Source organism: Lissotriton vulgaris, unplaced genomic scaffold, assembly GCF_964263255.1.
Source record: "Lissotriton vulgaris unplaced genomic scaffold, aLisVul1.2 SCAFFOLD_322, whole genome shotgun sequence".
NCBI lineage: Eukaryota > Metazoa > Chordata > Amphibia > Caudata > Salamandridae > Lissotriton > Lissotriton vulgaris.
The window spans coordinates 769858-783019 of record NW_028252132.1 but is presented as its reverse complement, the minus strand read 5'-3'; the positions used below and the strand labels follow the sequence as shown (position 1 = coordinate 783019).

Below are 13162 nucleotides of genomic sequence, written 5' to 3'. Positions count from 1 at the left end.
TCGCTGGATCCGGCTCCGGATCCGGGACCTCGCCGGTCGACCTTACGACCTCACCGGCGCCGTCCCTTCAGGTGTCGTCCCCGGCAGCCGTAGTGGTTGCCGACCCCAATGCTTCCTACGGTCCGCCTCAGGCGTCGGAGGGGCGCCGCTGGGCGCCGATTCCGTCGGCCGTCGGAGAATTCTATCTCCACGAGGAGGCCCTGGCTGTTGATCCTGGTCTCCAGGAGCTGGGTGACGAGGAGCAGTGGGAGGGGTCCGAGGACCCTCTGGCACGTGATTGCCAGTCTCATCAGGACTGGACATATGAGCTTGGGGAGGCCAGTGGTATTGACACATCGCCAGACACTGGATTTACGTCGCCCCCGACTGTGGCTTCGGAGGCGGGTTCTGCTTACAGTGTAGTGTTGACGAAGGCAGCTAAGGCCCTACACCTTGAGCTCCCCGTCGCGGCCGTGAGGACTAACCTCCTCACTGAGGTACTCAAACAGCAGTCCGGCTCCGCGGAGCCCCTTCTGCCGTTCAATGAGGCCTTGTGTGACGTTCTGCTGGGCACTTGGTCCAAGCCCGCCACAGGTCCCCCTGTGGATAGGAACGTGGCCAGACGCTACCGCCCGGCACCGGGCGACCCTTGCTTTTTGTCCACCCACCCCACCCCCGAGAGCCTGGTCATCCAGGCCTCCAACTCCCAGTCCGCATTCCCGTCGGCCCCGCCCGACAGGGAATCCAAGAGATTTGAGCAGTTCGGGAAGAAGGTCTTCTCGTCTGTGAGCCTAGGGCTCCGGTCAGTGAACACCAACTGTCTCTTGGGCCGCTACACCCACACTCTGTGGGACACGGTTGCGGAGGTGCTGCCACAATGCTCTGAGGAGGTCAGGGCTAAACTCAGCCAAACCCTTGCGGACGGCCGAGATGCGGCACGCTTTTCCATCCGGTGTGGGCTGGATACCACGGACTCACTGGGCAGGGCGATGGCAACGACGGTGGCGGTTCGACGCCACGCCTGGTTGAGGTCCGCCAATTTCTCGGCCGATGTCCAGGCCACTCTCCTGGACATGCCGTTTGATGGCCGTCGCCTCTTCGGCGACAAGGCAGACCATGCGCTGGAACGTTTTAAGGACTCCAGGGCCACGGCCAAGTCCTTGGGCCTTGCGGCCCCACGCCAGCAATCGGGTGCCTTTCGCTCCTTTCGTGGCCACGGAAGGGGCGCCCCACCACGGACCGTCAGCCACGCGCCGCAGAATGTTCAGCAACGCGGTGGCGGCCGTGGGAACCGCCGTGGCGGTGGTCGGGGCCAGCGGCGAGGCCAGTCCACACCTCCCTCAGCAGCCCCCGCCTCAAAACCTTCCTAGTCCGAGTTTTCAGGCCCATGTGACGCCTGTGGGAGGCAGGGTTCGCCATCACCTCTCCCACTGGCATACAGTCACTTCGGACAGGTGGGTGCTGCAAATTGTCCGAAGGGGTTTCTCCCTCCCCTTCGAGTCTTCCCCTCCATCCATGCCACCTCAATGCCACCGTGTGTCGGGGGATCACTTGCGACTTCTGCAAGAGGAAGTTTCGGCCCTCTTGGCCAAGAGGGCCATCGAGCGCGTTCCTGGGCCAGAAGTAGGACGTGGCTGTTACTCCCACTACTTTCTGGTGCCCAAGAAGGGCAAAGGGGGCCTACGCCCTATCTTGGATCTGCGGAACGTCAACGGCTTCCTCCGTACGGAGAAGTTCAAGATGCTCACTTTGGCTCAGGTCCTGGCTGCCCTGGACCCAGGAGACTGGATGGTAGCGTTGGACTTGCAGGACGCCTATTTCCACATCCCCGTCCTGCCGGCCCACCGGCGTTACCTGCGGTTCACGGTAGGCCACGAGCACTTTCAGTTTACCGTGCTCCCCTTCGGCCTTACCAGCGCCCCACGGGTGTTCACGAAGGTGATGGCGGTGGTCGCAGCCCATCTGCGCAGGCAAGGGGTGTCAGTCTTCCCCTACCTCGACGACTGGTTGTTGAAGGCGGGCTCGCCCCAGACAGTCGTCAGCCACCTCCAGACTACGGCCGACCTCCTGCACTTGCTGGGGTTCTCCATCAATGTGCCGAAGTCACACCTGTGTCCCTCTCAGAAGCTCCTTTTCATCGGAGCGGTTCTCGACTCGGCGCAGTTTCGGGTTTACCCACCCGAGCAGCGGGTTCGGGATATTCAGGCTCTGATTCCTATCTTCGGGCCGTTATCCCGGGTCTCGGTCAGGTTGACGCTGCGGCTTCTGGGACTGATGGCCTCCTGCATCCTTCTGGTGCGTCACGCCAGGTGGCGGATGCGGGCTCTGCAGTGGGACCTGAAGTTTCAGTGGGCCCAGCATCAGGGCAACCTGTCCGATCATGTCCTGATCTCGGAGGGCACTGCGAGACAACTGCAGTGGTGGCTCACGGACCGCGACTGGGTCAGTGGCAGACCCCTCTCTCTACCCCAGCCGGAGCACGTAGTTGTGACGGACGCGTCCCTCCAGGGCTGGGGAGGCCACATGGGAGAGGCGGAGATCAGAGGCCTCTGGTCTCCGGCGGAGTCCCGGCTCCACATCAACCTTCTGGAGCTGCGGGCGATTCGTCTTGCACTGAAGGCATTCCTCCCCTCTGTCAGGGGGAGCGTGGTGCAAGTGTTCACCGACAACACCACCGCCATGTGGTACTGCAACAAACAGGGCGGTGTGGGGTCGTGGCCCTTTGCCAGGAGGCTCTGCGCCTCTGGCAGTGGCTGGAACATCAGGGCGTGACTCTGGTGGTTCAACACCTGGCAGGTTCTCTGAATGCCAGGGCGGACGAACTCAGCCGCCGGTGCATGATGGATCACGAATGGCGTCTGAACTCGGACGTGGCGCAAGGTCTCTTTCGACAGTGGGGAGAGCCTTGGTTAGATCTATTCGCCACAGAAGAGAACGCGCAATGTCAGCAGTTCTGCGCGTTGGAGTTTCCAAGGCGGCCCTCGCTCGGAGACGCTTTTCGTCGCGAGTGGAGCTGCGGCCTGTTGTACGCCTTTCCGCCTATACCACTTCTGCCCAGAGTGCTGAAGAAGATCAAGCGCGACCGGGCCCAAGTTATCCTTGTGGCTCCGGACTGGGCTCGAAGATACTGGTATCCCGAGCTACTCAGCATGTCAGTCGATCCCCCGATTCGTCTGCCTCTTCGGGAGGACCTTCTGTCGCAGCAGCAGGGGACGGTCCTGCACCCGAACCTGTCCAGTCTCCACCTACAAGCTTGGAGATTGAGCGGCGGCAGTTGAGGCCATTTGACTTGCCTCCCGAAGTCTGTGACATCATTCTGGCAGCCAGGCGTCCCTCCACAAAGTCGGTATACGCCTGCCGGTGGAATAGATTTGTGGCATGGTGCGCAGCAAAGGCTGTGGATCCCCTCTCTGCACCCCTTTCGGAAGTGCTGCTCTTTCTTCTCTCCCTTGCCCAGCAGGGCTCTGCTCTGGGCACTCTTAAAGGGTACCTCTCTGCTCTTTCAGCCTTCTTGAGGCTACCAGATCAGCCTTCTTTGTTCAAGTCCCCTATAGTGAGTAGATTTCTGAAGGGCATCACACACATGTTCCCTCCTGTTCCCTTCGTGATGCCCCAGTGGGACTTGAACCTTGTTCTCACCTATCTGATGTGTGCTCCCTTTGAGCCACTTCATAACTGTCCTCTTCGCCTCCTTACGCTGAAGACGGCCTTCCTGGTTGCCATCACCTCTGCCAGGAGGGTGAGTGAGCTCCAGGCTCTTTCTTCTTCTCCGCCTTTCCTGTCTGTTCATCCTGATAAGGTGGTGTTGCGTACACGACCTTCCTTTCTGCCCAAGGTTGTCACGGCCTTCCACATCGGGCAGTCCATCACCTTGCCCACCTTCTTTCCGCCTCCGCATCCCTCGAAAGAGGAAGAGAGGCTCCACCGTCTGGATCCAAAACGTGCGCTCTCCTACTACCTGGACCGCACTCGCCAATTCCGGGTGGATGACCAACTCTTCGTTGGTTACGTGGGCGCGAAGAAGGGAAAGGCTGTACACAAGAGGACCATCTCCAGGTGGATCATCTTGTGCATCCAAGCATGCTACTCCATGGCGAGGAAGGAGCCCCCGGCTGGATTGCGGGCTCACTCCACTCGGGCCACGGCAACGACAACTGCCCTGGGCCGCGGTGTCCCCCTGCAGGACATCTGTCAGGCAGCCACGTGGGCCTCGCTGCACACGTTCGCAAGACACTACTGCCTGGACAGTCAAGTCCGGAGGGATGGCTTCTTTGGCCGTTCCGTCCTCCAGGACTTTCTGGTGTGATATTGGTTCGCAGACCCACCACCGGGGTTGGTATTGCTGGGGTATCTATTCTAAGGTAAGGAATCTATCACTAACGTGTCTCTTTCAGATGCACAAGTTACTACTTGTGTAACGATATATCTGTAAGAGACATTAGTTAGTGATAGATTCCTTACCGCCCTCCCATCCTCCCCGTTCTGCGAACCGATATTTAGGGTTAGGGTCATCCCCTTTCAGGGCCCTAGTTTCAATGGCACCAGTGTTAGTTCTATCATGGCTCTGCGTATCTGGTGCGGAAAAGCTGTGTTATCAGAACTGACGTCAGCGCGCATGGGCGCCGTCTATATACTCCGATGACGTCATCCCGGCGCTCACGACGCCGACGACGGACGCGGAGCCGCAGACGACGCCTACCAGCGCGCAGGGGTATTGCTACGCAAAAATTTCCGGATCCAGTCTGACGCCTGGGGATATTCTAAGGTAAGGAATCTATCACTAACTAATGTCTCTTACAGATATATCGTTACACAAGTAGTAACTTGTGCTTTAGGACACAATAGTTTAAGTAAATATTCTAAACTTACTTTGTATCTCTTGGTTAATGTATTGTGGACTGGTACAAGTGAGAGGTGGAAAGGGTGTGTCCTGTTACTGCAATCTATGAGTGAGTCGAAAGTGTTGTTCTGGCATGCCAGTTCTCTTGGTTCTCTGGTAGGTTTAGGAGGGCAAGTGAAGCACTAAAGCTAGTCAGACTCTGGCTCATGGACACTGAGGTGGTATAGTGACTCAGTCCCTACATGCCGATGCTCTATGGTCCTAAGCATAGTTATGTGCCTGAACAGAATCCCTTCAACACCTTCACTTATTTAAATACAATTCTTCATTGCATATTAGCCATTCTCAAGCAATTTTTGTGCTTGCTTGTAATTGTGTAGGCGTTGTTAAAATGTCCATTTCTTGTTGCACTGTTTTAGGGCTTTGACCAGTTACGTCTAGAGGGCTTGCTGTGCGATGTGACACTAGTACCTGGAGATGGTGAAGAAGTATTTCCTGTTCACCGGGCTATGATGGCATCAGCAAGTGATTACTTCAAGGCTATGTTCACAGGTAAAGTTTCCTGTCTGAAGCTTTTTGGATCTATCCCTGCATAATGATTTCGCACCAGTGTGAGTTGGCTCTCCTAATATGTGTCTTATACCGTTTTGCAGTTTTTTACTAGCATTTTCAGATTTCATTCCTCAGTTCACTAGGCCTGTAACTCTGAGAAACCGCCATCTCTTTACATTCTATATTTAAGCATTGACAGAAGTTTGATCTGCTGGTTGATCATAACACAATGCTTGCTCTATAGGAAGCTAAAGTCTGGATTCATCAAGGAACAGATGTTGATTGGTCTAGTCATATGTCAAGAGGAAGGACCTCTATTACAGAAATTCTTCCTACATTATGTTGAAGCACTTTGCTGCAAGCTGGCCTTGTGCCGTCAATTTTAGACCAATAAACGATACTCTGTCAACTCTTGTAGCAAAAGTTTAAAGCTTATGCTTCAAACAGGGCTTCTAGAGTGCATTTTAGATTTAGACCAGTTAATGATTTGACAAGTGCACAAAGGATATGCTTTTTTCTCTCTTCATTAACAACTTACTTGCACCACTTTAATGGTGCTGCAAAGCTTGTTTGCGTTCTCTTCCAAGTTGACAGTAGGGGGCTGGGGGGGGGGCTCTGGTGATTTTAAGAACAGTCTGCGCATCAATTGTGCATATAATGCAAAAGTGCTAAAAACCATTTACTTTGGGAAATAGCATTCTGCAAGTTTTTCACAAAGTTTGCCATTGTGCAGTATCAACTAAAATGCCTCAGTTGACTTCTAAATCAAATACATATGTATGCAGCTGCTATTTCCAATCTAGCTCTATGAAGAAAGTTTGGCTCTAGTGAAAAGTACACTGAATGAATTACTCCAAAAGAGTCACAGCAAGGTAGGTTTGTGTAGCAAATTAAAGGAGACACTGCAGGGAGCATCGAAAGTTTGTGGGAAGAATGTCTATGATAATTGATCTGACCAAAGAGGGTTGAAGCCAATCGGATTCCCAAGAAGTGGAGGAAATATTTAAAAGTTACTGCAGATTTTCTGCTGAAGCCAGCATTGCCCACCCACAATAGTCTTCACGTAAGCTGTGTGCAAAGCAAACATGTTCAGCACCATCAGCCTTGAACAAATACCAGTCCTTCCACAGGAGTTGACTGTGCCACCAGAAGTGGAATTCCAAATGAGTATCGATCATGGAAGGAGTTGTTTCCATACTGAAGACAACTTAGAAAAGAGCTCCACTTTCAACAGAACCAACCTTGAAATTAGATTCAAATTCGAAAAGAGGTATGACCTTGAAGTGTCTCAAACCTCCTACAACATGAATGACCTCACAAGCAGGCTTCTACATCATTGACAATTGATTTTGAACATAAGTTATGTTACAACAAAATATAAACAAATTACCTTCAGTAGGTGGAAGGGACAAAATGAAGCATGGAATCGCCCGCCATAGCGCTGATCACTCACACCTGCAGGACTAGCTGGAAACGCGCTGCCGGCTGCGCGCACACAGGAAAGATGCCGCCGAAGGGGGTGCGCAGAAGACCGCGGGTCACAGAAGATCAAGGCACAAACAGCGGAATTGAGGTGAGTGAGAATGTTGATGCTAGCTCCCCCAATACCGCTAAATCTAACAAAGTGGACACTGATACTATCAAAAATAAGGCGGGGGGTACTGCTAAAAAGAACAGTCCCCGAGCAGTGGAGGAACAGGATGCAACAGCCGGGATAGCTGGGAGAGATAACATTGCAGCTAGCGCCCCTAAAGCTCTGCAATTAGTGAAGACGAATGTCGAAACCAGTAAAAATAGGCTTGGGCGCACAGATAAAAAGACTATACCGGTGATTTTCTCTACTATTAAGCATAAAGCCAAGGGGGAAAAGGGGCCGCTCTCAGGATAATGGACTACAAGTACCAGCGCTGGAGAAGCAGCAGAAATGGTCCAACCTGGTATTGTAGGGACTAGTGAAGAGCCAGGCAATTCGCATTCAGTACTGTATCCGGTTATAAACCCACTACCTTCCGCATCTTTGGAGATGGTTTCTGACGGCATAGTACAGGGTAGTAATGATGGTAACAACTCCCACCCGGATATGTTAACAGCAACTGCTCAAGGCAAGATTCAAGATGCAGAATCAGGGGATTTCTATTCACTGGCAGAACCATCATCCTCCTCTTGTGAGGATTTAGTTTTGCAATATGCCAAGCACATGAATATGACAGATGGGAGTGTGCACAGTAGTATTTGTTTGGAGGACTCTGCTGACTTTGGTGTGGACGGGTCCCACACTGTGCCTAAAAAGCCTGAAGTGATAATATCCAACGGAGGAGAATACTAAACGAGTATGGAGGAGGCAGCGGCACATAGTGAAGAGCATATTTCTCTGCGCTTGATATATCAGTCTATTATGTCTTTAAGAGAAGAAACAAGGAAAGAGAGCCAAAGGGTTCAGAATTTATGCCGTAAACTTCAAAATTGTGCTCATAGGTTGGCTAAATGACAATCGGATTTTACTACCAGGTTTAATGAGGCAGAAACACTGATATCAAACTTAGAAGATGAATTTGGTCAACAAAAGCGCATGACCGATTCGCTTTGTGCTGTAAAAGAGGACACCAAATGGAAAATGACAGACTTTGAAAATAGAGCATGAAGAAATAATTTGCGGATATTAACAAATACCGGAAGGCAAGGAAGGGCAGGACCATCGCAAATTCATGGTGGATTTATTTAAAAAGTCCTTCCCTGAGCTTGGAAAATGGGACTGGGACAGAGAGATTGAGAGTCCACCGCTTCCCGTTCAATATTCGACTGCGTGCTGGACAACCTCAATATAGATCAAGAGCATTTATAATTTCATTTAATACTTTTTAGCAAGAGAGGAGGTGTTCAAGTTGGCGCGCCCGGATAAGAAGAGAGCAGGGCCTGATTTTGAGTTTTTTGTTCGACCTAATTTTTGTAAATACACCATGGAAACTCGTTGGCAGTTTCAACAGTTAATTATTCAATTTCAGACTAATGTGGCGCAGGCATACTTAATGAATCCCGCAAAGTTGAAGATCATATTTCATGAGCGCACTTGGTTTTTCAATTCAGAGGGCTCTGCCAAAGAGTATTTGAATAATATGTCCAGTGAATAATGCCATATGATGATATAATGTTTTTCAAGTGGGTATATTTGGTGAAGGGTTGGATTTGGTCCAACCGCTTACCATCAATGTCACTTTGAGCTTCTTCTCTTCTTCTTCTTTCCGTTATTTTCTCATTTATCTCCTCCTGAAAAGTATTATTTAGTTTGTCGGATGGACAGAGAAAGAGATGTATCTTTCTGTTCTGGTTAGAGGAGTATCTAGTCTATATGCAGGCAAGGGTAGGGGTTCACGGCAACTGACATCTGCAGGACCATAAGTCCTAAAGCCTTGTTAATGGTGGGGGGTGGAGGGAGGCTGTGGGGGTGTTGAAAGGTATGGGGTTGCAGGTGGATGGTGGATGTATGGTGGTGGGGTAAAGGGGGGAAAATGTTACAATTTCAGCGAGAAAGAATAACATGAAAGAAAACAATGTATTAAAACATTTATTCTTTAATTTACTTGGCAAAGAGGTATCTAGTCGTCTGTCATTGATTGTAATTTGGTTTGTTGATGGCCGTTAGAGGGGTTAAAATTTGTTCTCTAAACGTTTCTGGCCTCAATAATATTAATAAAAGGAGAAGAATAGCTGCAGAGCTCCCTAACATCCAACCAGATATTGTATGTGTGCAGGAAACTCACTTACCCTGGGACAACCGGCATTTATTAAAGGATTTAGGATATTCAATTGTCGTTGCTTCTCAGCAATCAGTAACAGTTCGGGGGTTGGCGATTTTAGCCAAATTTAACACATACATGTTTAATCGTAGTTCAGCTGACAAATTTGGTCGCTGGGTCATAACTGAATATAAAGGAAATGATTGTAATTTCACCTTATGCACTATCTATGGGTCTAACTTAGATGAGGCGTTAATTTTGGAAGAACTGAACTTAGAGTTAGCGACTTGGCCAGCTCCGCTGATTATCTGCGGAGATCATCAATCTAGCCAACCAGGATCTTATGGTGGGTCTTCAGGGCTATAAGGGTCGGAAGCCTCGAGTTTTTAAGGCCTTGTATAACTTGTTAAAAGACCATGGCCTGGTGGACGCCTGGGGTAAATTATCCCCAACAGATCCAGGATACACATTTTATTCTTTTCCTCATAAAAAATGGTGAGATTAGATTATTTCTTTTCATCTTCCACTCTCTTGATGGGAGCGAGAATGCAGATATACCCTAGAATCTCGTCAGACCATGCCCCTATTTTATTAGAGATGTTAGGATGGGGAGAGGTTCTGAGACCCAAAAAGTTTTCTTTTGATCGGAAAATATGTGTCCATGATCACTTTAGAGAACACATCACCAGGTGGTCGAAGGAGTTTTTAAATAACAGGTATTCAGCCAGAATTGACGTCGTCTGGGATACATTTAAGGCCTGTTTTAGGGGCGAAGCATTCAGTTTTTGACTGTTTCATCAAAAAAAAATTTTAACTGAGGTGCCGGGCTTATATGGGGATCTGCAAAGGGCAGAGAAACAACGGACATATGGCATTGTGCAATAGGGTAATATACAGGAGTTAGAGGAGAACGTAGCCAGGAAACGGACTAAAATAAGGGGTATCTGGGACAAGGAGAACGCAAGGACATTTTTGACACACAGAAAGCAATGTCATGAATATGGTGAAACAGTTATGAGATGCTTTGCTCTTAAATTACGTATGAAGGAAGCTAACCGACGAATCTCAGTTTTAAAGGATAATTTAGGAACATTAATATCTGATGAGCAAGGGATTCTGACTATTTTTCACCAATTTTATTCAGAGCTAAATACAAAGCATAGCGGGAGTGTAGAACTAGAAGTAGGAAGGTTGTTGGGTGGGGCCTTCCCAGAGCTAGATCCAGAGGTGGCAACCCAGCTTGCTAATCCAATTATGATGGAAGAGCTATAATCTGCAGTAAAAACGTTAGCATCAGGGAAAGCCGCAGGCCCTGACAGCATACCCGGAGAGATATGCAAACTCTCCTTTGGTTTACTTAAAGATATGATGCTGGCTACGTTTAGAGAGGCTCAAAGGGGGCGGGCACCACAATCTTGGGAGGAAGCCACCATAGCAGTCTTCAGTAAAAAGAGAAAAGACCCTGAGCTACCTAGCTCATACAGTACTATTTCATTATTAAATTGTGATGGGAAAATATATTCCAAAATACTGGCTAATCGTCTTTTTAAGGTTATATCAACTATAGTTTCACAGAATCCACACAGATGTATTCCTGGAAGGGGAGCTGTGGCACATATTAATAAGGTGATCACCCTTTTTGATATTGCTCAAGTTGAGAAGAGACAATTAGGATTAATTTTATTAGACGCAGAAAAATCGTTTGATCGGGTGGAGTGGGATTACCTGTGGAGCTTGATGGAAATTATTGGATTTCTTAAAGGCTTTGACAGCTCTGCAGGTTTTGTATGCTTCCCTGATTGCTAGAATTGCGGTAATGGGTAGAACTTCAGAGGTAGTAAGAATTACTAGAGGGACGAGGCAGGGGTGTCCCTGTTCCCCTTTACTTTTTGCGTTATATATTAATCCTTTTGTTGAAATGCTTTGTAAGTGTAGAGCGATACGACCATTTATTGTTCAAGAAGTCCCTCGCTCAGTATTTGGGTATGTAGATGACATTGCGGTGATGTCTGAAGATCCGGCCACTGCATTATTAGAAATTGAATGGTAGGCTTCTGAATTTGGTCTGGTGTCGGGTTATAAATTAAATATTACTAAAACGCAACTTGTCTGTACAGATAATGTGGCAATACAAGACTCCAGAGCAGTGGCTGAGGCCACATACTTAGGTATTAAAATTAGGACTTCAATGACCCCACTAGTAGAAGCTAATTGGGGAGCTTTAGTTTGTAATATTAAAAAAATCACTGGATAGATGGGGACGGTTACATCTTACACTAATAGGCAGAGGGAATGTGTTAAAAATGAATATACTACCCAGGGTTCTATATTTATTTAGGTCCATACAGCTTGAAATAACAACAACTCAATTGCAAAGGTTACAGTCACTTTGTTCTAAGTTTATTTGTGCCCCAGGGAAACCCCGGAGAGCTATTAGATTCTTGACGCTTCCTATTGCAAGGGGCGGCTTAGCAATACCGGATTTTACGTTTTATTATTGTGTTTGTTTTATGCAAAAAATGCAGGCATTATTGAGTGGAGAAAAAGATGATAATATTGTGGTGGCTCCATCCATTTTTCAGTAAGTCTTAGGATCTGAGGCAAACTGTTGTCTATTTAGAGAAATTGATAGGAGCTATTACAAAAGGACCAGGTTCAAGGTCTTGGAAGCAGCCTTTAAAGTTTGGAGGAGAATACGCAAATTAACGGACTTGGAAGGCTTGACATATTATACCTCAATGAATGCGTGGAAGTTACTGCCTACAATATTTGGTGATAGGGTAGTTAATGGCTGGAGAGACAAGGGTATTAGGCAGTTAGGTGATTTATTTTGGTGATGGAGGATTTTTCATTCAGTATGAAGACCTGGTTAAGCAATATCAGATGTCTCATTCACAGTTTTTTAAATATCTCCAAATCCGCGATTTCCTAAGCCGTAGAAAGTTGAAACTGAGGTCTAATCCACTAATTGAGGCTGTTAGATCTGGTGGGAAGATTTATTTATTTATTTTATTTATTTTAAAAATTTATAGAGCGCGGCGTATACCCGTGGGTGTCTTGGCGCTATAATTTGCTGAAAATCCCAGAATAAGGTGGTATCTTCCTTCAAACGTATTGTTTCTGAGCGGATTATTGATCAAATAACCAAGTTTTTACCAGTTTTCTAAACTGGAATAATGATGGTGCCAGTTTTATTTCCTTTGGGAGCATGTTCCAGATTTTGGCTGCAGCATTGGTAAAACTTCTGTCACCCCATGTCACCGTCCTGGTGCGAGGCACTACCAGTAGGTGACTATGTTCGGAGCGTAAGGATCTTTTTGGTGAATAGTATTGAAGTTTTCGTTTGAGAAAGGCTGGTCCAAGGCCCTTGAGAGCTTTGTAGGTGAGACACAGGGTCTTGAATCTGATGCGATTTCTCACTGTTAGCCAGTGGAGATTTCTAATCGCATGCCTGGTGGACTGAAACTTAGGAATGCCAGCTAGTAGCCTTGCGGCCGCATTTTGTATAAGCTGGAGTTTGGCCACCACCCTTGCCTGGGCGTTTACAAACAGTCCGTTACAGTAGTCGAGTGAAGAGAGTACTAAGGAGCTCACCACTGTTTTCCTAGCACTCTCCGGAAGATAGGGCAGGATTTTTTTAATTATCTTAAGCTTGTAGAAAGCAGACGACGCAACCTGGTTGGCATGGTTGGAAAAGTTAAGATTGTCGTCAAACATAATGCCTAAGTTCCTGACCTTTTTTACTGGTTCTGGAGGGGCTCCAAGGGGTGTCGGCCACCAAAGAGTGGACCACTGTGGTGATAAATTTCCAAAGATCACTACTTCGGTTTTCTCCGAGTTGAGGCGCAGGCAGTTTTCCGACATCCATTCCTTGATGGCAAGCATGCCTTCTTGGAATCTGGCGGCAACCTCCTCACCGTTGTTCTTAATAGCGATCACCAGTTGGGTGTCGTCGGCGTAGGAGGTAAGGCTCATCCGGTGGTTCTTAATCACCCTTGCTAAGTCCGACACATAGATGTTGAAGAGTGTCGGACTTAGGGATGAGCCTTGCGGGACG

At 48.3% G+C, this 13162-nt stretch overlaps 1 protein-coding gene across 4 annotated transcripts in view; it reads left to right on the top strand.

Annotated features, from left to right (window-relative positions):
* Nucleotides 1–13162, top strand: part of LOC147662656 (kelch-like protein 13) — a 409739-nt gene that overhangs the window by 277824 nt on the left and 118753 nt on the right. For all 4 annotated transcript variants that reach the window (XM_086951015.1, XM_086951014.1, XM_086951016.1 and 1 more), the window contains exon 3: nucleotides 5239–5371. In XM_086951015.1, coding sequence (XP_086807141.1) covers nucleotides 5239–5371 — 133 coding nt within the window. The remainder of the gene's footprint in view (nucleotides 1–5238; nucleotides 5372–13162) is intronic.